General features: G+C 43.0%; 1 protein-coding gene across 1 annotated transcript; it reads left to right on the top strand.

Annotated features, from left to right (window-relative positions):
• The first annotated feature begins 5,103 nt into the window (after positions 1-5,103).
• LOC121578088 (F-box only protein 42-like) lies at positions 5,104-25,798 on the top strand. Its single transcript, XM_041892191.1, has 10 exons — positions 5,104-5,247; positions 5,910-6,195; positions 14,955-15,071; positions 17,308-17,442; positions 19,197-19,350; positions 22,733-22,843; positions 23,145-23,241; positions 23,466-23,522; positions 23,644-23,760; positions 23,904-25,798. Exons 2-10 carry the CDS (start codon positions 5,925-5,927, stop codon positions 24,951-24,953), a joined length of 2,109 nt encoding a protein of 702 aa, XP_041748125.1. The 5' UTR covers positions 5,104-5,247; positions 5,910-5,924; the 3' UTR covers positions 24,954-25,798.
• Positions 25,799-27,378: the final 1,580 nt, after the last annotated feature.

Genomic DNA, 27,378 nt, shown 5'->3' with positions numbered 1-27,378 from the left:
TCTGCAACTGGATCCTGGACTTCCTGACGGGCCGCCCCCAGGTGGTAAGGGTAGGTAACAACACATCTGCCACACTGATCCTCAACACGGGGGCCCCTCAGGGGTGCGTGCTCAGTCCCCCTCCTGTACTCTCTGTTCACCCATGACTGCATGGCCAGGCACGACTCCAACACCATCATTAAGTTTGCCGACGACACAACAGTGGTAGGCCTGATCACCGACAACGATGAGACAGCCTATAGGGAGGAGGTCAGAGATCTGGCCGTGTGGTGCCAGGACAACAACCTCTCCCTCAACGTGACCAAGACAAAGGAGATGATTGTGGACTACAGGAAAAAAAAGAGGACTGAGCACGCCCCCATTCTCATCGACGGGGCTGTAGTGGAACAGGTTGAGAGCTTCAAGTTCCTTGGTGTCCACATCACCAACAAACTATCATGGTCCAAACACACCAAGACAGTCGTGAAGAGGGCACGACAAAGCCTATTCCCCCTCAGGAGACTAAAAAGATTTGGCATGGGTCCTCAGATCCTCAAAAAATTCTACAGCTGCACCATCGAGAGCATCCTGACTGGTTGCATCACCGCCTGGTATGGCAACTGCTTGGCCTCCGACCGCAAGGCACTACAGAGGGTAGTGCGTACGGCCCAGTACATCACTGGGGCAAAGCTTCCTGCCATCCAGGACCTCTATACCAGGCGGTGTCAGAGGAAGGCCCTCAAAATTGTCAAAGACTCCAGCCACCCTAGTCATAGACTGTTCTCTCTGCTACCGCACGGCAAGCGGTACCGGAGTGCCAAGTCTAGGTCCAAAAGACTTCTCAACAGCTTCTACCCCCAAGCCATAAGACTCCTGAACAGCTAATCATGGCTACCCGGACTATTTGCACTGCCCCCCCACCCCATCCTTTTTACGCTGCTGCTACTCTGTTAAGTATTTATGCATAGTCACTTTAACTCTACCCACATGTACATATTACCTCAACTACCTCAACTAGCCGGTGCCCCCGCACATTGACTCTGCAACGGTATCGCAGTGCTAACTGTGCCACTAGAGATCCTGGTTCGAATCCAGGCTCTGTCGCAGCCGGCCGCGACCGGGAGACTCATGGACGGCGCACAATTGGCCCAGCGTCGTCCAGGGTAGGGGAGGGAATGGCCGGCAGGGATGTAGCTCAGTTGATAGAGCATGGCGTTTGCAACGCCAGGGTTGTGGGTTCGATTCCCACGGGGGGCCAGTATAAAAAATAAAAAAAATAAAAAATGTATTCACTAACTGTAAGTCGCTCTGGATAAGAGCGTCTGCTAAATGACTAAAATGTAAATGTAAATGTACCCCCCTGTATATATAGCCTCCCTACTGTCACTTTATTTTACTTCTGCTATTTTTTTCTCAACACTTTTTTTGTTGTTGTTTTATTCTTACTTTTTTTGTTTAAAATAAATGCACTGTTGGTTAAGGGCTGTAAGTAAGCATTTCACTGTAATGTCTGCACCTGTTGTATTCGGCGCATGTGACCAATAAAATTTGATTTGATTTGATTTGATTTGATATTCTTTTTGTTTTCGAGACTTAATTAGTCTCGAAGGGGGGAAATATGTAGTATCTGAACAGTTTATAATTTTGGCTGACGTTTGCAAATGGTGTGTTAGATTAACTTTACTCTGCTTTGCTGAAACATCTGGAAAGCATTACTATAGGGGCCCCCTGAAACAGTGGACATGGGGATATGTGGAGGCCAGGGATTGGTCTATTCAAAACACCCATCTTATGTTACATAGGATATATACCAGGTTTTGAACAAAGGACGGAGAGAATAATCATATTTGAGATTGGGTTAGTTGTTCTCCAGATTCTGCAGAAATCTGTAAATTTACGCTGAAATCTTTTGATATAATAAACCTTTATAATCAAAGTACAGTGTCAGCGGATTCCTTGTCAACGCAGCATATCAGCATCGTTGTTCGGCCACCACAATCCGAATGGAATCATGTGATCCTTCCTTAACCCATAGGAAGTCCCACCAAGTTGACTACTTCAAAATTGTGAAAGTCCTCAATGGCGCTGCCCATGCTAAAACAGGCTTTTGGGAACTAGAGTCCTCTATCTATCTCTATGGTCAACAGCATCCTCTTCTTCTTCGTTGGGGTTTTTCTGCTGTTGGCATCCAAAGTTATTGGTGCATTACCGCTACCTACTGTGCTGGAGTGTGAGCCAGAGACAGGGAGGAACTAAATCTTACCTGCAAGCCCCACCTCGACTAACCTGTACCCCAGCACACACCCTGTATATAGCCTCGTTATTGTTATTCTATTGTGTTATTATTTATTTATTTATTTTTTACTTTAGTTTATTTAAAAAATATTTTCTTAACTCTTTTTTTTCTTATAACTGCATTGTTGGTTAAGGGCTTGTAAGTAAGCACTTCATGGTAAGGTCTACAGTCGTGGTCAAAAGTTTTGAGAATGACACAAATACTAATTTTCACAAAGTCTGCTGCCTCAGTTTTGATGATGGCAATTTGCATATACTCCAGAATGTCATGAAGAGTGATTAGATGAATTACAATTAATTGCAAAGTCCCTCTTTGCCATGAAAATGAACTTAATCCCCAAAAAACATTTCCACTGCATTTCAGCCCTGCCACAAAAGGACCAGCTGCCATCATGTCAGTGATTATCTTGTTAACACAGGTGAGAGTGTTGACGAGGACAAGGCTGGAAATCACTCTGTCCTGCTGATTGAGTTAGAATAACAGACTGGAAGCTTTAAAAGGAGGGAGGTGCTTGAAATCATTGTTCTTCCTCTGTTAACCATGGTTACCTGCAAGGAAACACGTGCCGTCATCATTGCTTTGCACAAAAAGGGCTTCACAGGCAAGGATATATCTGCTAGTAAGATTGCACCTAAATCAACCATTTATCGGATCATCAAGAACTTCAAGGAGAGAGGTTCAATTGTTGTGCAGAAGGTGTCAGGGCGCCCAAGAAAGTCCAGCAAGCGCCAGGACCGTCTCCTAAAGTTGATTCAGCTGCGGGATCGAGGCACCACCAGTGCAGAGCTTGCTCAGGAATGGCAGCAGGCAGGTGTGAGTGCATCTGCACGCACAGTGAGGCGAAGACTTTTGGAGGATGGCCTGGTGTCAAGAAGGGCAGCAAAGAAGCCACTTCTCTCCAGGAAAAACATCAGGGACAGACTGATATTCTGCAAAAGGTACAGGGATTGGACTGCTGAGGACTGGGGTAAAGTCATTTTCTCTGATGAATCCCCTTTCCGATTGTTTGGGGCATCCGGAAAACACCTTGTCCAGAGAAGACAAGGTGAGCGCTACCATCAGTCCTGTGTCATGCCAACAGTAAAGCATCCTGAGACCATTCATGTGTGGGGTTGCTTCTCAGCCAAGGGAGTGGGCTCACTCACAATTTTGCCTAAGAACACAGCCATGAATAAAGAATGGTACCAACACATCCTCCGAGAGCAACTTCTCCCAACCATCCAAGAACAGTTCGGTGACGACCAGTTCCTTTTCCAGCATGATGGAGCATGCTTGCCAGAAGGCAAAAGTGATAACTAAGTGGCTCGGGGAACAAAACATCGACATTTTGGGTCCATGGCCAGGAAACTCCCCAGACCTTAATCCCATTGAGAACTTGCGGTCGATCCTCAAGAGGCGGGTGGACAAACAAAAACCCACAAATTCTGACAAACTCCAAGCATTGATTATGCAAGAATGGGCTGCCATCAGTCAGGATGTGGCCCAGAAGTTAATTGACAGCATGCCAGGGTGGATTGCAGAGGTCTTGAAAAAGAAGGGTCAACACTGGAAATATTGACTCTTTGCATAAACTTAATGAAATTGTCAATAAAAGCCTTTGACACTTATGGAATGCTTGTAATTATACTTCAGTATATCATAGTAACATCTGACAAAAATATCTCATAATACTGAAACAGCAAACTTTGTGAAGACCAACATTTGTGTCATTCTCAAAACGTTTGACCACGACTGTTGTATTCAGCGCATGTGACAAATACAATTTGATTAGATTTTGAATCGCTGTATTTGGAAGAGATGCCTGCCCATAGTAATAATCTTTATTCCATTGCTCCTGCCATCTCTTCACCACCACTGTCCATATCAGGCCTTTTGCCTCTGCCTTGCTCATTGAAACCTCAACGTCCACCTTCTCACTGCTATTGGCCTGTTTAGCTGCCTCGTTCCCCTGCACCAACCACATGGGCTGGGACCCAAGTAAATATCGTCTGTATACCCATCTGTCTCACCCGGCCATGGGTTTGGAGTACCTCATACAGCAGGTCTTGGCACATGCAAGGCCAACTGTACGGCCATCATCTCTGCCGTGTTTCCAGCCAGGTGGTCTGTAATACGTTTCCTGACTGCCACCCCACATTCCTGCGCTACAAATGCTGACCCAGTACAACCTGTCCTTGGGTCTTTTCAACCATCTGTATAAATTGCCACAAAATCCTGATATACAGTTAACAGCGACCTCTATTGTATGGACATTGCATATGTACATTGATTCCTGACCTAAAACTGTACTCCTCCATAAATAAAATGTTGGAAGATTTAATTAAATGTTGACTGATTTGAACATAGGAGGAGGACCTATGTGTTGTACAGGTTATTATAGCTATACGTTTAAAGATCCATTCTCTCTATATGACTTCGTTTGTCCCAACTTTGTTATTGTACGTGACCTTTAATTTAGGTATGGCAACTTGGTCTCAACTTCATCCAGGTGCAGAAATTGAGATGGCCTGTTCTCTTCTGTGTAAAAATCAAATCAAATGTTATTTATTGGTCGTGTACACATATTTTGCAGATGATATCGCAGGTGCAGCGAAATGCTTATGTTTCTAGCTCCAACAGTGCAGTAATACGAACAATACAAAACAATAGACACAAATCCCAAAAATGTAAACAAATTAATGAAGAAAAAACTGAATGAGCAATGTAAGAGTTATATTGTTGTGGTTGTTTGTCATGGTACATTATTTTAGTCCAATAGACCTAGCTATACCGATTATTACCAATCCACTTCACTTCTCTACTGCTTGACCATAACGATTTACGTGCGCGCTCCCGCGTTGCCGATGATGCTGCCACTGATGAAGATGGCGAATGCTTGGAGTATGGCGATTTACTGCAGAAGCTGATAAAGTGAATAAGAAGAGATAATTCAAAAGATAGAAAACCAACAAAAGAATACGTGCAGAATTGTGGTGAATATAAAAGCTGTTGGGGTTATGATTGGAAGGGAAATATTACCCCTGAAAACCTGACAGAAGTAGAGCAGAAACCAAACAAACCACTAGTAGTTTCTGACTGCATCCTAGCTGGCTAACTAAACGCGTTAGCTAGCTACGTTAGCTAACATACCCACTAGCTAGCCAGCAATCGCTAACGTTATATAAACTGAAAAAAAATGTATTACAGTTTTCCAAGGATTGGTAGCAAAATATCCATGATTTGACACAGTTTTAACTAATTTGATGCCCTACCATAGATGGAAATTCTAATTAGTGAGGGCGGGCCAGAATGGATGCGTTCATCGGTGGATGTTAACGCTACTAGTAGCTAGCTAACGGTATTGTGCCAATTAGCTAACCACTTTCCTTAGTTATCCAGCTAGCTAGCTACATTAATTAAGCAGGTTGCTAGTTAGCTTTAGTTTAGGACACATCGGGCGGGAGTCTGTGTATTGGTTCCAACCTCATAGACTCCCTGTCCCAAAGCTAGCTTGCTAAATTAGATATGTCTATCCCCACCCTGTTGTAATTTCCCAATACCATGAAAGCACGTCACGTGATGAAATTGATGGAAGGTACTATTATTGTTTATTTTTGGGCCCACCTTTTAAGTGTCATCTCCCATCTTTGTCCAGGCACAGAAAGAAAGAATGTCCCGCTCTTCAGACAGTGACGATGGATACTTTGTTGCCATGGATACAGAGGAAGATGGATCAGGGCCTGTTGGAATGGCACAGCGGGAAGATGAGAAGGTGGGGACCAGCAGAGGAGAGAGGGACCTAGAAGGATGCAGTGAGGGTGAGGGGACAATGGTGGAGCTGCCAGAGGAAGTCCTAGAATACATCCTGTCCTTCCTCTCACCTTACCAGGAGCACAAGACCGCTGCACTGGTGTGTAAACAGTGGTATCGCCTCATTAAAGGTATGTCTCTCTACTGACGACACAACAACCACCACCACCATTCTAAACCCAAGTAGTAGTGCTGAGCGAATAACCCAAATAAAAAAATTTGGGTTATCAAACAACTCATTGATATATATTTTATTTTTTTGTGAGCCCCACGAGCCGTTTCTCTAGAGAGAATCAAATAATTCATGAGAGAAATCAAGTCGAGAACTATGTGGGACGCTGGCCTCCCGATTGGCGCAATGGTCTAAGGCACTGCACCACGACCTACGACCTGAGGTTCAATCCCAGGCTGTGTCACAGCCGGCCGTGACCGGGAGCCCGATAGGGCTGCGCACAATAGGTCCACCGCCGTCCAGGTTAGGAGAGGGTTTGGCCGGGTGGCTTTCCTTGGCTCATTGCACTCTAGCTACTTATTGTGGAGGGCCGGGCGCTGTCGTCGGTCGAATGTTGTTTCCTCCGAAACATTGGTGCGGCTGACATCCGGGTTAAGCGAGCAGTGTGTTAAGAAGCAGTGCAGCTTGGCGGGTCATGTTTCGGAGGACACGTCTCGACATTCGCCTCTCCCGACCCCGTTGCGGAGTTGCAGCGATGAGACAAGATCGTAACTACCAATTGGATTTTTAAAAAAATGATATCACGAAATTGGGGATAAAAATGGGATTAAAAAATGAACTATACTTAACAAAAAATATAAACGCAACATGCATACATACAGTTCATATAAGGAAATGTGTCAATTGAAATAAATTAATTAGACCCTAATCTAATGATTTCACATGACTGGGAATACAGATATGCATCTGTTGGTCACAGATACTTAAAACATGTAGGGGCGTGGATCAGAAAACCAGTCAGTATCTGGTGTGACCACCATTTGCCTCATGCAGCGCGACACATCTCCTTCACATAGAGTTGATTGTGGCCTGTGGAATGTCCCACTCCTCTTCAATGGTTGTGCGAAGTTGCTGGATATTGGCGGGAATGGAAAACACAGTCGTTTACGTCGATCCAGAGCATCCCAAACATGCTCAATGGTTGACGTCTGGTGAGTATGCAGGCCATGGGAAGAACTGTGATAGTTTCAGCTTCCAGGAATTGTGTACAGATCCTTGTGACATGGGGCCGTGCATTATCATGGTGAAACATGAGGTGATGGCGGCGGATGAATGGCATGATAATGGGCCTCAGGATCTCGTCACGGTATCTCTGTGCATTCAAATTGCCATCGATAAAATGCAATTGTGTTCATTATCCGTAGCTTATGCCTGCCCATACCATAACCCGACCGCCACCATGGGGCACTCTGTTCACAACTTTGACATCAGCAAACCGTTCACCCACATGACACCATACATGTGGTCTGCGGTTTTGAGGCTGGTTGGACGTACTGTCATATTCTCTAAAGCGACGTTGGAGGCGGCTTATGGTAGAGAAATGAACATAAAATTATCTGGCAACAGCTCTGGTGGACATTCCTGCAGTCAGCATGCCAATTGCCCACTCCCTCAAAACTTGAGACATCTGTGGCATTGTGTTGTGTGACAAAACTGCACATTTTAGTGGCCTTTTATTGCTCATGCTACATGGGACCAACACTTTACATATTGTGTTTATATTTTTGTTAAGCAAATATTCAACCTAGTTCAGCACGGAATCGTGGTAATTAACTACAATGACCATAATCCATCGTGCCTGTATTTTCTGGCTCGGACAGAGATGGATACACTTTTACGCCTGCTACATTAGGTTAGATATTTTGTAGTTACAAAGTGAAATTAAAATAGATTTAATTGTCATTTTTTGTCTACACAAAATACTCTGTCAAAGTGGAAGAAAAATTATAATATTTGTAAAAAAAAAAACATATTAAAGAAAAAATACTAATATCTTGATTAGAATTAGTATTCAACCTCCTGAGTCAGTACATGTTATAATCACATTTGGAGGTGATTACAGCTATGAGTCTTTCTGGGTAAGTATCTAAGAGCTTTTCACACCTGGATTGTGCAAGATTTGCCTGTTATTCTTTTCAAAATTCTCCAAGCGCTGTCAAATTGGTTGTTTATCATTGCTAGATAACCATTTTAAGGTCTTGCCAAAGATTTTCAAACTGATTTAAGTCAAAACTGTAACTCGGCCACTCGGGAACATTCACCGTCTTCTAGGTAAGCAACTCCAGTGTAGATTTGGCCTTGTCTTAAGTTATTGTCTTGCTGAAAGGTGAATTCATCTCCCAGTGTCTGGTGGAAAGCAGACTGAATTACAGGAAACCCACTGATCGTAACAGTTTGAGGGTTGATAGCGGTCACCCGCTTCACTTGAAAAATAGTTTGCCCCACAGCCAATTCTGCCGAATCATAGGAATTTGCAAGTAAACTATCAGATTTCAACTGAAACATGGCTGAGATGCAAAGAATATTCAAGGAAAGGGGGTACAAAAATGGTCAGATGAATACTGCCGTTGAGAAAAAATACAAAAAAAGAAGACATGCTTTCATTCAAGGACAGTCTCGCAAAAATATTCATTCTTGTGTTCTTACTACGTGCTATTCAAAGTGCTCTGAACAAATTTAAGGGAATCGTTCACAAACATTGGCACATTCTGAGATCCGATGACAGTATTGGTAATGTGTTTTTTCTGACCCTCCCTTGGTCGTGTTCTCGCGGGGCAGAAATCTGAGATCAAGTGGTAAACACTGTGATTTACCACCCCAAAATACCCCCGCACGACATCTCCTTGCGCCCCATCCGGATGGAAACTACAAGTAATGGCTGCGCTCAATACAATAGCGTTTACAAATGTAGATCCTTAAAACACCTCCAAACAGGGAAACAGATCAATCAAAGGTGTTATCACATGCTCAAATAAGGCAGTTATTTATTTTATAACTTGTCCTTGTGTAAAAAAGTATGTGGGCAAAGCACAAACTAAAAGTAAGAATCTCTGAGCATCATAGCACCATTAGGTGCAAAAACTTGACGGACCCAGTTGCGGCCCACTTTTTGGAAGCGAACCACTCTATTTTGTCCCTTCGCTTTATTGGCATCGAACACGTCACCCTCCTTAGGAGAGGGGGGGTGACTTTGACAATTTATTGTTAAAACGAGAGGCCGTCTGAATCTTTAATTTAAAGACCCTTGCTCCCTTCGGTTTGATCTGAAGCCACGCTTGTGATTATTGTGTTTTTACTATCCATTGTAAATAATGTTTGGAGGCCTATGTAGTCAAATGGTATCTCTGATCATATGTAATCCATTCATGCTTTTTTAAATGTTCTATTTATATGTAAATCGATCCAATGAAATCAAGCCACAGCCGGCCATGATTACAGACACCCATGTGTGTCCTTTCAAACTCTATATAAACTAGTGACCCGCAGTGTTTGTCATTATACCCTGATGAAAGCAGCTTGACTGTCAAAATGTTATTAAATTATTGCATTCGAGCTCCTAGAGTGTGCAGCGCTCATTTTCTTTTTCCAGTGTTCTACTCCGCTAGCCATCACCTCGCCTAACTTGGTGTGCATTTCTTCTGCCTCCGGAAAGCAGACTGAATCAGGTTTTCCTCTAGGATTTTGCATGTGCTTAGCTCCATTCCATTTATTTTTTATCCTGAAAAACTCCCCAGTCCTTAACGATTACAAGCATACCCATAACCAGGGCTTGCGACTAACTTTTTCGTCACTGTCCCGAAGTGCAATTTCAACTATCCCAAACTGAAAATACTTGTTTTTTTAAAATGTTTTGATATGCCACCATGGGTCATTTGCAGTGCTTTTAAAGTAATTGGTGTTTTTCTGAGACGGATACAGTCTATATTACATAAACGTAATTTGTTAATGAAATCAGACAAACATCCATTACATTATTAATCATTCTAATTTATTAATTGAACATGCTAACCACATGTATACAATAATATACAGTGGGGAAAAAAAGTATTTAGTCAGCCACCAATTGTGCAAGTTCTCCCACTTAAAAAGATGAGAGAGGCCTGTAATTTTCATCATAGGTACACGTCAACTATGACAGACAAAATGAGGAAAAAAAATCCAGAAAATCACATTGTAGGATTTTTAATGAATTTATTTGCAAAATATGGTGGAAAATAAGTATTTGGTCAATAACAAAAGTTTCTCAATAATTTGTTATATACCCTTTGTTGGCAATGACACAGGTCAAATGTTTTCTGTAAGTCTTCACAAGGTTTTCACACACTGTTGCTGGTATTTTGGCCCATTCCTCCATGCAGATCTCCTCTAGAGCAGTGATGTTTTGGGGCTGTCGCTGGGCAACACAGACTTTCAACTCCCTCCAAAGATTTTCTATGGGGTTGAGATCTGGAGACTGGCTAGGCCATTCCAGGACCTTGAAATGCTTCTTACGAAGCCACTCCTTCGTTGCCCGGGCGGTGTGTTTGGGATCATTGTCATACTGAAAGACCCAGCCACGTTTCATCTTCAATGCCCTTGCTGATGGAAGGAGGTTTTCACTCAAAATCTCACGATACATGGCCCCATTCATTCTTTCCTTTACACGGATCAGTCGTCCTGGTCCCTTTGCAGAAAAACAGCCCCAAAGCATGATGTTTCCACCCCCATGCTTCACAGTAGGTATGGTGTTCTTTGGATGCAACTCAGCATTCTTTGTCCTCCAAACACGACGAGTTGAGTTTTTACCAAAAAAGTTCTATTTTGGTTTCATCTGACCATATGACATTCTCCCCAATCCTTTTCTGGATCATCCAAATGCACTCTAGCACGGGCCTGGACATGTACTGGCTTAAGCAGGGGGACACGTCTGGCACTGCAGGATTTAAGTACCTGGCGGCGTAGTGTGTTACTGATGGTAGGCTTTGTTACTTTGGTCCCAGCTCTCTGCAGGTCATTCACTAGGTCCCCCCCGTGTGGTTCTGGGATTTTGCTCACCGGTCTTGTGATCATTTTGACCCCACGGGGTGAGATCTTGCGTGGAGCCCCAGATCGAGGGAGATTATCAGTGGTCTTGTATGCCTTCCATTTCCTAATAATTGCTCCCACAGTTGATTTCTTCAAACCAAGCTGCTTACCTATTGCAGATTCAGTCTTCCCAGCCTGGTGCTTTGTTTCTGGTGTCCTTTGACAGCTCTTTGGTCTTGGCCATAGTGGAGTTTGGAGTGTGACTGTTTGAGGTTGTGGACAGGTGTCTTTTATACTGATAACAAGTTCAAACAGGTGCCATTAATACAGGTAACGAGTGGAGGACAGAGGAGCCTCTTAAAGAAGAAGTTACAGGTCTGTGAGAGCCAGAAATCTTGCTTGTTTGTAGGTGACCAAATACTTATTTTCCACCATAATTTGCAAATAAATTCATAAAAAATCCTACAATGTGATTTTCTGGAAATTTTTTCCTCAATTTGTCTGACATAGTTGACGTGTACCTATGATGAAAATTACAGGCCTCTCTCATCTTTTTAAGTGGGAGAACTTGCACAATTGGTGGCTGACTAAATACTTTTTTCCCCCACTGTATATAAGAGAGAACAATGTTATTGTGAACTGGTTACTGAATAGACTTAAGTTAGAGACATTCCATTCCACCACCAGCTGCCCCATTAAACAACATAACACAACGATATACAATAAAGAACGTGTGTGTTCCCCAGCCTTCAATTTCTCTGCTTCACCCTCCCTTTTCAGGTACTGAAGAATGGTCGCCTTGACCTTTTTGAGCGCCACCACTTGCTAACGGCCAGGTCCTAAAATGTACTTTTTGGTACATCAGCCACTGTGGCAGGTAGATTTAAAAATCTACCAGCCACTCAGATTTCTTACCAGACAAAAATAATGTTTGGCTAAAATTACACCAACAAAACACAAAAAAACAGATGAGCATGCTTTGCAATGTTTCTAAATCAATAAATGTATTACTAGTAAGGAGCAATGTGGTATATTGTTTAATTACATTTTTTGTGACCTGAGACTTTTAACCAGAATATCACAGATGAGACAAAACATTTCACCTACCTCTTTAAGGGCGGGAGGTTACCTTGATAATGCGACTCGAGTCATGTTTGTGCCTGGAGATTGGGAGTCTGACTAGTATCCACGTTGCTTCTCTTCCCTAGCAGTTGAAACTCAAACATTGAAAAACAACCTAGCTTGTGAACAAAACAATGTAAATAGCCAAGGAACACAAGGACAAAGTCTCACTTCAGTAGACTTCCGTTTCAAGTTAATTAAACAAACTTTTATGCGCTTCTAAAAATGAATCTGTCACTCAGCTCTTCACATGCGCACGCACAGCCCCCAGCCAGGCAGTGTTGCAGCACAAGGCAGAAATACTTTGCACATTTTACAGTGTGGATTCGGTTCAGGTCAGGGAGATCCAACCATATTCTCTAGAATACCATAGTAGCTAGTCATAGCCTACAGACAATGCAAATGCCGCAGCAACTAACCTAAATAATTAAATATGCTGTACTTAGCCAGCCGTATCATTGTTTGAAACCTGGACATTTTACTTAGCCTATCTTACCTTTCTTTTAATAACCTGCAGCCAAAATCCGACCATAGAATAAAAGCAAAGATTTCCTGATATGCCATTGCAACCAGCATTTCTTCTTCTACTGTCCAAAGTCAGTAAGGCACAATCATATTGTTGCATCTTCAGATATTCCCTCTTTCTAAGTTTCTACTATTAGGCTGTATATCCATCTGTCGCATTATAAAAACCTCTAGCATCAGGTGCGCGTTTGAGAATGGTGTTATCCCGTGATAGCATTTTGGAACATTCAGGCATATGGCCGAGATGAGTAAACACATTGCTGCGCTTGTAATGTGAATTATTTATAGTTTATCAACTTTTAAGCTAAATGTTGTGATCTGTTTCATCAGCCTCATCTTTGTGTTTAAACATTTCAGTAATGAACCACTGTTGTAAGCATTTTAAATTTTTCTGGCTTATCGTCCCGCAACTGTCCCAACGTCTGTTTTGAACCATTCCAGACATATTTTTTATTGTACCCGGGACGACGGGACACCCTTAATTCCGAGCCCTGCTCATAACATGACGCAGCCACCGCTATGCTTGAAAATATGGAGAGTGGTACTCAGTAATGTGTTGTATTGGATTAGCCCCAAACATAACACTTTGTATTCAGGACAAAAAGTTAATTGCTTTGCCATACTTTTTGCAGTATTACTTATTGCATTGTTGCAAACAGGATGCATGTTTTGGAATATTTTGTATTCTGTACAGGCTTGCTTCCTTTTCACTCTGTCAATTAAGTTAGTATTGTGGAGTAACTACAATGTTGTTGATCCATCCTCAGTTTTCTCCATCCTCAGTTTTCTCCTATCACAGCCATTGCACTCTGTAACTGTTTTAAAGTCACCATTGGCCTCAGGGTGAAATTCCTGAGGGGTTTCCTTCCTCTCCGGCAACTGAGTTAGGAACTACGCCTGTGTCTTTGTAGTGACTGGGTGTGTTGATACACCACCCAAAGTGTAATAACTTCCATGCTCTAAGGGATATTCAAAGTCTGTTTTTTATTTTTTTACCCATCTACCAATAGGTGCCCTTCTTTGCAAGGCATTGGAAAACCTCCCTGGTCTACGTGGTTGAATCTGTGTTTGAAATTCACTGCTCGACTGAGGGACCTTACAGATAATTGTATGTGTGGGGTCATTCAAAAATCATGTTAAAAACTATAATTGCACACAGAGTGAGTCCATGCAACTTATTATGTGGCTTGTTAAGCAACTGTTTACGCCTGAACTTATTTAGGCTTGCCATAACCAAGGGGTAGAAGACTTATTGACTCAAAACATTTCAGCTTTTCATTTTTTATTAATTAGTTTATTATTTTTTATCCGAAAACATAATTCCACTTTGACATTATGGGGTGTTGTGTGTGTGTGTAGGCCAGTAACAAAACATCTCAAATTAATCCATTTTAAATTCAGGCTGTAACACAACAAAGTGGAAAAAGTCAACGGGTGTAAATTCTTTCTGAAGGCACTGTACACATAGACTTCATGAGAGAGGAATGTACACCACAACGATGAGAGAGGGGGATAGAGACAGTTGGTGAAAGTATTGGTAGCACACAGAGATAACGTTGTCTGGCTGGCTGGCTGCTACTGCCTGAACAGAGATGAGATTATGACTTTAAGGAATTAAAAATAATAGTCATCAAATAAAACTAAGTAATATTCACAACTTAAATATTTAATTATTTCATAGTAATTTCCTATTTTTCTATTGATGTCTACCCAATGTTGACCTGACGGAGACAATGGAATATTTTCAATGTTTTGGTAATTGAATGTTCACAATTTTGGGCTTTGGAATTTCCATTAAAAAGCTCTGTCATTTTAATGTCATTATTTCATTATGCATTTAATGTAAAATAAATATATTCAGAAATCGTGATTATTTTTGTAATAATTGAACCGAAACCAAACCGACCTCAAAAAGCACTAATCACTCAGCACTACCAAGAAGGCAACAGCATGCCATTATGCTGCATTTTGAGACACCCAAGTGGAAACCCAAACTAATAACCACTCAGCTGTTTGACTGAAGTGGTTATTTTTTACAATAGGTGAAGTAACGTTTATCCCGTTTTCAGATGGGACACTGAGTCAACCCATGACAATGTTTTCTTTCAAAAACAGTTATAAGATACTGACGTGTTACTTATTATGTTGCTTTTATTGTGGCTGTGACTCACATAAAACCATAGTAGTCACTCACTCACCTCATCTCCAATCTCTTTCTCCCCCCAGGTGTTGCATATCAGTGTTACCATGGTTTTCTGCGGGCTGTCCAGGAGGGCGATATTCAGTGGGAGAGTCGTACATACCCATATCCTGGAACACCCATCACGCAACGCTTCTCACACAGTCAGTATACAACATATACATATATACCACCGCTTTGTTGAATTGAGTTGATTGGCCATGGTAGAAGCTGGATAATTAACTCCAGGCTGTGCAGTCTAAGTATTAACTCCAAAATAAGGCCATATAAACACATTGGGTTTATTTTGGACAGATTTTGGCGAGATTAAAACCTCTCCCTTCGCCTCTTCCTCTCTGTTTACACACACACACACGCCAACAAAGTTGAGAGAACACTTCTTCCTCTCTGACAAGTGGTTTCAACTCGCTATTTGCGGTTTGGTCCAACATAATTTTACTGTAATAGAGGAGAAGATAACCTTTCTAATGAAATCCTTTTTATGTCTCAACTCCTTAAATTGCATGCAGAACAGACACTACTAAAACAGGAGTGTCAAACATTGATTCTGGAAAATGAATGCTCAGTTTGCCACATGCGGCATGGCGGTACCATGTACCGCTAGCAGCATTTTAGCCAAAGACTGTTATACTAGTCTGTGTTTTATTAATGTGCAATAAGCATAAAACTCAATTATATAAGGAGTTGGCAACTCTTTCTCATTCTGAGAAATAAGGTAGGCCACTTGACAGGCTAGCATGCTGTTCAAACAGTTACGGACAGAAGGGTGTATTCATAACAATTCAACTGTTGTGCCTTGATAGCTAGCAAATAGATCCAAGTTGGTTCAACTTTAAATATAAAGATTAGCTGGCTACTCACTAGCACGTGAGATTGTTTGAGACCTTGTGTTAATTTTCTATAATGTCTGCTACAAGAAGTTAGTCATTCTTAGTGAATGTGCATTATTCACAATTCTTTTTAAATTTGTAACAAAAGGGGCATTTTCATAGAAATACCTGAAAGCCAGATCAGTGGTTATTGCAAAAAAAAGCAGGTTAAACTATTTTGATAAAGTCATTTAATTATTAGTGGTGCTTATACACTGAGTGTACAAAACATTAAGAACACCTTCCTTTGCCCTCAGAACAGACTCAATTTGTCGGGGCATGGACTCTGCAAGGTGTCAAACACCTTGACTGCAATGCTTCCAACAGTTGTGTTAAGTTGGCTGGATATCCTTTAGGGGGTGGACCATTCTTGATACACACTGTAAACTGTTGAGTGTGAAAAACCCAGCAGCGTTGCAGTTCTTGACACAAACCTGTGCGCCTAGCCCCTACTACCATACCTGTTCAAAGGCACACTTCAATCTTTTGCCAATTCACCCTCTGAATGACACACATACACAATGTCTCAATTGTCTTAAGGCTTAAAAATCCTTTAACCTGTCTCCTCCCCTTCATCTACACTGATTTGAAGTGGATTTAACAAGTGACATAAATAAGGGATCATAGCTTTCACCTGGATTCACCTGGTCAGTCTGTCATGGAAATATGTTCTTAATGTTTTGTACACTCAATGCATTTAGCCTTATTTCACATGCACTGAATTCATTTGATTATTGCTTACTGTTTGAAATGCAGTGTATTTGACCTTTAATTGTACATCAAAGCTTATTTAGAGAAAACATTATAAAGTCGATGCATATCGTGAATCGCCCATAAGTTCGAAAACAAGCGATGTTGCAGTCTAGATGTTGATGGAATAAAGTTTATGATAGCCATAACTGAGTCCATGGTGTTGTTTAACTCACCGCTGAGTTAAGTGCAAAGCAAACTCTGGTGTATCAGGCAGTGTAGTGATCTCATCTGCGGTGAAGGAGCCAATAGGCGGGCAGACTGACCCTGTACCCCTGTTAGCAGCTCTGATTGACTGTAACTGGTATGTTGGGTGATATTGATTGACATTTACATTTACATTTTAGTCATTTAGCAGACGCTCTTATCCAGAGCGACTTACAGGAGCAATTAGGGTTAAGTGCCTTGCTCAAGGGCACATCGACAGATTTTTCACATAATCGGCTCGGGGATTAGAACCAGCGACCTTTCGGTTACTGGCACAACGCTCTAAACTACTAAGCTACAGCACTTAATGGGCGGGACTACAGGAAAACAGATTCTCCCATTGGAGAACATTGAACGAGGGCTCCTTTTGGCACTAAACGTTAGATTTTTGCGAGGATTTATTATTATTATAATTTTTTTTTAAATTAATGTTCAGAATTGATCAAAGGGACAGTCTAAATGTATAAACGGGCCGGATCTGGCCCACGGGCTGCCAGTTAAATATCCCTGGTGTAAGTCATTGTGACTCAAACCATGTATGTGTGTGTTGCAGGTGCATGCTACTACGACTCCAACCAGTCCATGTATGTGTTTGGGGGCTGCACTCAGAGTAGTTGCAACGCTGCCTTCAACGACCTATGGAGACTTGACCTCAACAGCAAGGAGTGGATCCGCCCTTTAGCCTCAGGTAAGAAATCATTCCTTGAGGTGGATGCTGCCTACTTGTAACAAGGAAAGTGAAAATAACGTTGCTTGATGGCTTCGTGTGCTTTACAAAATATGAAAACATGTATTGTTTTTGTAATTTTTTACTCTGCTTGCAGATGTAATTTGTCATGTTTAAATTGACTTCCAACCTGTGTATGCATGACATAGAAGTATGTACAGTGCATTTGGAAATTATTTAGACCCCTTCCCTTTTTCCATATTTTGTTACGTTACAGCCTTATTCTAAAATGGATTAAATAAATAAAAATTCTCATTGATCTACACATAATACCCCATAATGACAAAGCGAAAACAGGTTTTGAGAAATGTACATAAAAAGATACCTTTACATAAGATTCAGAACCTTTGCTATGAGACTCGAAATTAAGCTCAGATGCATCCTGTTTCCATTGATCAACTTGATTGGAGTTCACCTGTGGTAAATTCAATTGATTGGACATGATTTGGAAAGGCACACACCTGTCTATATAAGTTCCCACAGTTGACAGTGCATGTCAGAGCAAAAACCAACCCATGAGGTCGAAGGAATTGTCTGTAGAGCTCCGAGACAGGATTGTGTCGAGGCACAGATCTGGGGAAGGGTACCAAAAAATGTCTGCGCTATTGAAGGACCCCAGGAACACAGTGGCCTCCATCATTCTTAAATGGAAGAAGTTTGGAACCACCAAGACTCTCCCTAGAGCTGGCTGCCCGGCCAAACTGAGCAATCGGGGGAGAAGGGCCTTGGTCAGGGAGGTGATCAAGAACCCAATGGTCACTCTGACAGAGCTCCAGTGTTCCTCTGTGGAGATGGGAGAATCTTCCAGAAGGACAACCATCTCTGCAGCACTCCACCAATCAGGCCTTTATGGTAGAGTGGCCAGGCGGAACCACTCCTCACAGCCCGCTTGGAGTTTGCCAAAAGGCACCTAAAGGACTCTCAGACCATGAGAAACAAGATTCTCTGGTCTGATGAAACCAAGATTGAACTCTTTGGCCTGAATGCCAAGCGTCATGTCTGGAGGAAACCTGGCACCATCCCTACGGTGAAGCATGGTGGTGGCAGCATCATGCTGTGGGGATGTTTTTCAGCGGCAGGGACTGGGAGACTAGTCATGATCGAGGGGAAAGACGAACTGAGCAAAGTACAGAGAGATCCTTGATGAAAACCTGCTCCAGAGCACTCAGGACCTCAGACTGGGGCGAAGGTTCACCTTCCAACTGGACAACGAACCTAAGCACACAGCCAAGACAACGCAGGAGTGGCTTTGGGACAAGTCTCAATGTCCTTGAGTGGCCCAGCCAGAGCCCGGACTTGAACCCGATCGAACATCTCTGGAGAGACCTGAGAATAGCTGTGCAGCGACGCTCCTATCCAACCTGACAGAGCTTGAGAGGATCTGCAGAGAAGAATGGGAGAAACTCCCCAAATACAGGTCTGCCAAGCTTGTAGTGTCATACCCAAGAAGACTCGAGACTGTAATCGCTGCCAAAGGTGCTTCAACAAAATACTGAGTATAGGGCCTGAATACTTTTTATTTTGAATACATTTGCAAAAATTTCTAAAAATCTGTTTTTGCTTTGTAATTATGGGGTATTGATGAGGGGGGAAAATAATTTAATACATTTTAGAATAAGGCTGTAACGTAACAAAATGTGGAAAAAGTCAAGTGGTCTGAATACTTTCCGAATGCACTGTATGAAGGCTCATTCTTTGTCCTTTTGCCCACACAGGTTCCTATCCGTCTCCTAAAGCGGGTGCTACCCTGGTGATGTACAATGACCTGCTGGTGCTGTTTGGTGGATGGACTCGCCCTAGCCCCTACCCACTACATCAGCCTGAGAGGTTCTTTGACGAGATCCACACATACTCCCCCTCCAAAAACTGGTAAGCGGAAGAGACCAGGTGGTTTGGAGATAGGCCTAGACCCAGTGGATGAATTAACTCCTTTAGCCGTAAGTGTCATCACACATTGTCTACTGTTCACTCTCATACAGGCTGATAGTCAGTGTGCTATTACTCATGACAATTCCTTCTGTGTAGAGACTGAAGACCCATAGCCCCACAATAGTATGGCATTGGTTGAAGCTCAACGATAAATTCAAATCTCCATTCCATCATATGTAAGCCAAATTTGCAAATCAACTTGATTGGAGGTACACGACACACTCCCCGCCTCTCGTCATGAGCCGTCCAGCCGTCACCGAGAACCACATACCAGATTGTTAACAGGGTTGTTAGCAATTTAGTTTTCAGAGTTATTTTCTGTGCCCACCTAGCTCAAATTCTAGATGTCGGATTAAAACAAGACTATATTGTCCATAAAGTTACCATTGGACTTAAAACATTTCGGATTGACTAAGTTTGTAGGTGCAACAGTTTTTATTAAATATATATGCTAACTTCTGTCCATTAAGATCCAAACGATGTGCTACCTTTTTTTGTAGCACTAGCTAGCTATTCCATAGTCCAAGCTACGCTAAGAGCTAGCCACATTTTACTGTCAGACAGGACACAACTCACACTGTAGCTGAGAAAACAAATTGCTAGCCACATGTAGCTAGCTAGCTATGTTAAATCCCCAATGCACATTTAAACAGAGCTTCGCTTGTGCATTATAGTGTGCAAATGCATGCTTGCTAGTATCAGAAGAACTCACCAGTTTCGAACATCCAGAATAAATTCCAGTACGCTCCTTCTCCTGTCTTCTTGAGATTTGAATCCAAATGTGTGCTGATCAACAGTGCCAAACTAACAACTCTGATTGTATTTACAGTGCCGATATGGATGTTGGACTAGCCCATGTGTTGGATATTTGTCAACAACTAATGCCCCACCAAACCCGGATTATGTAATTGTATAGGATGCATAATTGTGTAGGATGCATAAAATCTTTGTATAGGATGCTTTAGGCTAGAAACAAGCTGTAAAAGGCACAAGAAAGACGCGGCTCTGGTATACATGGGGATATCTTTTAGTCTCTATGGCTGAGTTATACAACCTTCAAAAGTCAATGACTTAAAACCGTTTTATTTTACACAGAACAAAAATATAAACGCAACATGCAACAATTTCAAAGATTTGACTGATTACAGTTCATATAAGGAAATCAGTCAATTGAAATAAATTCATTAGGCCCTAATCTATGGATTTTACATGACTGGGAATTCAGATACCTTCAAAAAAAAAAGGTAGGGCGTGGATCAGAAAACAAGTCATTATCTGGTGTGACCACCATTTGCCTCATGCAGCGCGACACATCTCTTTCGCATAGAGGCTGTTGATTGTGGCCTGTGGTATGTTGTCCCACTCCTCTTCAATGGCTGTGCAAAGTTGCTGGATATTGGCGGGAACTGGAACATGCCGTTGTACACGTCGATACAGAGCAACTCAATAGGTGACATGTCAGGTGAGTATGCAGGCCATGGAAGGACTGGGACATTTTCAGCTTCCAGGAATTGTGTACAGATCCTTGCGACATGGAATCGCGCTTTATCATGCTGAAACATGAGTTGATGGCGGCAGATCAATGGCACGACAATGGGCTGTCATTCAAATTGCCATTGATAAAATGCAATTGTGTTCGTTGTCTGTAGCTTATGCCTGCCCGTACCATAACCCCACCGCCAAAATGGGGCACTCTGTTCACAACGTTGACATCAGCAAACCGCTCGCCCACACAACACCATACACACTGTCTGCCATCTGCCCAGTACAGTTGAAACCAGGATTCATCAGTGAAGAGCACACTTCTCCAGCGTGCCAGTGGCCATCGAAGGTGAGCATTTGCCCACTGAAGTCGGTTACGACGCCGAACTGCAGTCAGGTCAAGACCCTGGTGAGGACGACAGGCACGTAGATGAGCTTCCCTGAGACGGTTTCTGACAGTTTGTGCAGAAATTCTTCAGTTGTGCAAACCCACAACGGGTGCCTGGTCTCAGACGATCCTGCAGGTGAAGAAGCCAGATGTGGAGGTCCTGGGCGTGGTTACACGTGGTTGTGAGGCCGGTTGGACGTACTGCCAAATTCTCTTAAAACGACTTTGGAGGCGGCTTATGATAGAGAAATTAACATTAAATTATCTGGCAACAGCTCTGGTGGACATTCCTGAGGTCAGCATGCCAATTGTACGCTCCCTCAAAACTGTGGCGTTGTGTGACAAAACTGCACATTTTAGAGTGGCCTTTTATTGTCCCCAGCACAAGGTGCACCTGTGTAATGATCATGCTGTTTAATCAGCTTCTAGATATGCCGCACTTGTCAGGTGGATGGCAAAGGAGAAATGCTCACTAACAGGGATGTAAACAAATTTGTGTACACAAGTTTTGAGAAAAGCTTTTTGTGTGTATGGAACATTTCAGGGATATTTTATTTCAGCTCATGAAACATGGGACCAACACTTTACATGTTGCATTTACATTTTTGTTCAATATACATTGTTTTTAAGTGAGAAGTAGGTATTGGTCTGAAAAAGAAAAAGAAAGGAAATTCACATGAGCACCAAAATGCCTACTCCACCCATGCTTTTCAGCACACAACTTTGACCTACTACACTATGTTGGTCTGTTGTACTTCGGAAAGTATTTAGACCCCTTGACTTTTTTTTAACACATTTTGTTACGTTACAGCCTTATTCTAAAATGTATTAAATGCATTTTTTTCTCATCAATCTACGCACAATGCATTTACATTTACATTTTAGTCATTTAGCAGACGCTCTTATCCAGAGCGACTTAGTTAGTGAGTGCATACATTTACCCATAATGACAGTGAAAACAGGTTTTAAGAATTTTTTGCAAATGTATGAAAACTTAACAGAAATACCTTATTTACATAAGTATTCAGACCCTTTGCTATGAGACTCGAAATTGAGCTCAGGTGCAAATAAATGTGATATTTCCGTTTTTTTATTTTTAATACATTTGCACAAAAAAATTAACAGTTTTTGCTTTGTCGTTATGGGGTATTGTGTGTAGATTGATGGGGGAAAAACAATTTAATCCATTTTACAATAAGGCTATAACATAACAAAGTGGAAAAAATCAAGGGGTCTGAATACTTTCCGAATGCACTGTTGCTTAGAATGTGGAATAACGTTGTGGGGCTCATGAATCTCCTTTCTTTTTCGGCTTCAGACCAATGCCTACTCGCTTAACTTTGGTTTTAGTTTTTAATTATACTTATAGCCTTACCTAGCCATCAGTGCTTGGTCTTTTATCACTTTCCCCTCATCTAGCTAAGCCGTAAACTTCTCCCTGTGCCCTCTCAGGTGGAACTGCATCGTGACAACCCAAGGACCCCTGCCCATGGCCGGTCACTCCTCCTCCGTCATAGGGAGCGCCATGGTGGTGTTTGGAGGATCGCTAGGGGCACGCCAAATGTATGTCATTACTTTGAGGAGCTTTTACCTTTGCGTCTTCCTGCACATTTTACTATACTGTGCCAAACCGCTCGCTACAATGGGACAACCTGACACACATCAGTTAAAACACTTTGAATGAATACAGTTGTGGTGTAACTAGACAATGTAGAAAGGTTGTAGTGTGAATGTCTTTTAAGTAAAGGAAAATAATGTCATTACAAACTGTCAGTTTTGCAATTTTGATAGTTGTCTGTAAATCTGTCACTGTGTGTATTTTTGTCCCACCGTGTCCCCCTGCTCGCCATTGGTCCCTAATCAGGAGTAACGAGGTGTGGGTTCTGGATCTGGAGCAGTGGTCCTGGTCCAAGCCCACCATCACCGGCCCATCCCCCCACCCACGAGGAGGCCAGTCTCAGGTCAGGATGACGTTTTTCTTCACACCTTCTCCCCTCAATACCTCCATCACCCTCTACACATCTCAATTCCTGCATCTCCACTACACACCGTCCATACCCCCATCATGCAGTATTTCTGATTTATTTTGTAAATATCTGTGTGTTTTTACAGGGAATAAAGTTACCTTTTTGTGTCTTGTATAGATGTTTATATGTTTTTAAATGTATATTCTCCTCTCTCACAGATTGTGATTGACAACGAGACTCTTCTTATTCTGGGAGGCTGTGGAGGCCCTAATGCGGTGAGAACCTGTGTTCTCCAGTGGAAGGCAGCATTATTATTTTCCAATGCGTAAAGAGCTCTGTCCTCTTGTTTTGCTGTTTGTGACTCTGCACCTCCCCTCTCTCTCATGTCCCTGCTAGCTGCTGAAGGATGCCTGGCTCCTGAACATGGGTGCTCCACCCTGGACATGGCAGCAGCTGAGGGTGGAGAACGACGACCATGGAGCCCCAGAGCTGTGGTGCCACCCTGCCTGCAGGGTATGTGTGGCTCTCTGTTTGTCATCTATCCCCAGTCTCACTGCGCTAAACACTGTTGGGATGTTTGTTTTGCAGGTTTTCTACTTTCAACTCAACTTCCTTCATTATTTGTTTTCTGTCTGTCCATCTCGCGCTCTCTCCAGGTTGGACAGTGTGTGGTGGTATTCTCCCAGGCTCCGTCTGGCCGTGCGCCGCTCAGCCCCAGCCTGAACTCTCGGCCCTCCCCCATCAGCGCCTCTCCCGGCCCCCTGGGCCCAGAGCCCCCCTCACTGCGCTCCCAGTCCCCTGTGAGGAGCGGCGCCGCCGGGGTCGTCCTGGGGGCCGTTGAGGAGGCTCCCTGTGTGAACGGCCGCTGGGGAACACTGAGACCACGTCCCTCGGCCAGAGGGGGTGCCAGAGAGGGTAGCCCCGGCTCCTCCTCTCAGCAGCCATCCCCCTCCCAGGGGCCTGACAGCCCGCCTCTGCCCTCCCTCCATCCACTACTCAACGGCTCATCCCCATCTCCCCGGACCAGCCCTGCCCAAGCTGCCTCCCCGCCTTCTTGCCCCCCTGTCTCCTCGGACTACGGCTGGGAGTCTCCCCCCTCTGCCACCCACCCCCTTTCTGCTGAGGTATCCAGCACTAATGGCGTGCACACGCCTGCCCCTGGCTCCCCACGCACTCCCCCGGGGGCCGTGTCCCCCGCAGCTCTGAGACGAGGCCTGGAGGCTGTCAAAAACCTGTCATCTTCATTATCATCAAACCCCTTGTCCCAAGGAGCTGCTTCAGGAGGAAGTGGAAGTGGGGGAGGAGTGGCTTCAGCGGGAACACCCCCCTCCTCCTCTTCCAGCCCGCCACAGGCTGCTACTGCCGGGACTGATGGACACTCCATCCCGCCTATCGCACGGCGGCTTGGCCACCACCCGCCCCAGAGCCTGAACGTGGGAAAGCCCCTGTACCAGTCGCTCAATTGCAAGCCAATGCAGATGTATGTTCTGGACGTGTCCCAAGCCAAAGCAGCCGGTCTCGTCTCCTGGAGGGTTTACGGGAACGGCACCCCCGCCGCCGTCACAGGCCCCCCCGAGACCAGCCTCCACACAGTGGTCCAGGGTAGGGGCGAGCTCATCATATTCGGGGGCTTGATGGACAAGAAGCAGAACGTGAAGTACTACCCTAAAACCAACGCCTTGTACTTTGTGCGTGCTAAGAGGTAATGCAGCGACGGACGGGTTTGTGAGTGACGCCAGAGAGTGTTGCTAGGTAACGGACGATCAATCCATCCTGACCCATACAAGGGAAGTAAAACAAGGCCTTTTTCCTCTACCGCAGAGGATCATGGGAAAAGAACGTGTCACACTAATTCTTGACGTTCCTCTTCCCTCTCACACTAACTTCTCTCCATCTATTTCTCTCTCTACCCCCTCCCCCTCTTCCTATCGCATAACTTCAAAGAAGATAACATTTCAGACAGTGCATTTAAAAGACACTTGAGGACATGTTGCTATAATGGTGACGGTTGGATGAATGGGCATCCTGACCTCCCAACACCTGCAGTGTGTGTGTGTGAGTGACAAAGGTTGGTCAAATGGCCTGAGTGGACAGCAGTTTATCCCAAAAGATGTAGACAGTTTCTGTTCCTCTTCAGTCACCCCGCTTTGAACTTACTGAGAGAAAAGAAAATGGAACTAGCCTTGTGCTTACGAGGGCGCAACAGTGGACGACTGACTACCTTGCTTTTTTATCACTCTTTCAGCCTGCGTTGTTTACATTGAAAACTGCGTGAGTGTGTGTAATAGCGTGTATGTTGATGTGAGTGTGTGTAATAGCGTGTATGTTGATGTGAGTGTGTGTAATAGCGTGTATGTTGATGTGAGTGTGTGTAATAGCGTGTATGTTGATGTGAGTGAGTGTAATAGCGTGTATGTTGATGTGTGTGAGTGTGGTGTAAATGCTATTGTATGTTGATTGTTGTTTAGGGGGGGCTGGGGAGAGTGAGGAATGTTGCAATGTACTGTGTAAGGATAGGAAAACAATAAAGACTTCCATGTCTTAACTGTCAGGTTTGGTTTTATGTTTTATTTATTGTTGATTCATTTGACTGGTCATGTATGCTAGCAGTTATTGATGCGTTCTTGACTGGTTACAGGTCTAAATCTGCCATTTATTGTAAGAATGAAAACCACCTCACAGCTTTTGTATAGGAGTTTAGCTTCTTTTTTACACGAGTGCACTCCTGCTCTTTTCACAATCTATGCACCAATGGTCTGGTTGTGATGACATCACCTGTCATCACCTGGTCCTCTGTAGCTCAATTGGTAGAGCATGGCGCTTGTAACGCCAGGGTAGTAGGTTCGATCCCCGGGACCACCCATACGTAAAAATTTATGCACACATGTCTGTAAGTCGCTTTGGATAAAAGCATCTGCTAAATGGCATATTATATTATTATTATTATATTAAGAATAGTCATTGAAACTAGTGGTGAGCGTTTGAGGGGGTTTCATCACAAATAGCCTAACATTTAATACTGATGGGAATGCACACAGTGCTGATAAAAGGAAGATATTGATTTTTATCTTGGCACTAGATGAGTGTTGTAGTTCTTAGACACATTCATCAACCTTCAGTGGAGCGGCTAAGCTGATTTGTGTCCTGAAAGTATTTAGATACTGGGCCAACACATATTTGGCTCCTGGGGGACGTGGCACCCGTCTTACAAAATAACGGTTATAAATAAAAGTAAAATGACAGACGAATGACAGGAACGACTCCTGGGTCAATTTCCTGATATTCAGGCCAAAAACAAAGGATGGGATGTTCTGATCGTACACTATTGGTACCGCACTAGCTAAAGTCTAGGCCTCTAGTCGCCCCAGTGGTTATAGCCATAATCAAATGAATGTGAATGGGAAACACAAAAAACGAACACATTGGCATTAAAAGAGCCCTTGGCAAGAATGTAGACATTTTTAAACAAAAGCTATGTTCTTAAAGAGACAGTTTGATTACAATACAATAACTACTAAATCATCCATTGCAGCATTTCCCAATTGTCAAGGTCAGTCCCACATGAAAAAAATACTACAGTTTACTATAGAATACTACAGTACTTACTATATAATTCTGTAGTATACTGTAGAATACTACACTACACACTGTAGTATCGCTCGATCATGTGTAGCACTTACTATAGAATGTTTTAGTATACTATAGTAAATAGTACAGTATTATCCGAATAAAAATATAGTAAATACTACAGTAATGTCTGCAAACACACTACAGTAAATACTACAGTATATTACAGTCTGCAAAAACACTACAGTAAATACTACAGTAAATACTACAGTATACTACAATCTGCAAAAACACTACATTAATTACTATAGAATATACTACAGTTTTATTTTACTGCAGTATGTATACTATAGTTTAGTTTGGAAAACACTACAATGAATACTACAGTAAAGTCTGTAAAACACTAGTCAATACTATAGTATTTATACCATAGTATACTGTAGTATTTTTTCATGTGGGGTGTTGTGATTTGTTCATGAAGAATACATTATTTTATCTGTTTTTACCTAATAAAAAGCATGAGCTGGCACAAACCCCAAAAAGTTGGAGTTGCTGACTAATGGT

This window comes from Coregonus clupeaformis, chromosome 12, assembly GCF_020615455.1.
Source record: "Coregonus clupeaformis isolate EN_2021a chromosome 12, ASM2061545v1, whole genome shotgun sequence".
NCBI lineage: Eukaryota > Metazoa > Chordata > Actinopteri > Salmoniformes > Salmonidae > Coregonus > Coregonus clupeaformis.
The sequence above is the reverse complement of the archived record's forward strand: the minus strand, read 5'-3'. Positions and strand labels throughout refer to the sequence as shown.

Excerpts from the sequence above, each read along its gene's own strand:
- LOC121578088 (XM_041892191.1), top strand. The coding sequence starts at position 5,925 with ATGTCCCGCTCTTCAGACAGTGACGATGGATACTTTGTTGCCATGGAT. Across the intron at positions 6,196-14,954 it reads GTGGTATCGCCTCATTAAAG|GTGTTGCATATCAGTGTTAC; the intron begins GTATGTCTCTCT and ends TTCTCCCCCCAG. Across the intron at positions 17,443-19,196 it reads GATCCGCCCTTTAGCCTCAG|GTTCCTATCCGTCTCCTAAA; the intron begins GTAAGAAATCAT and ends TTGCCCACACAG.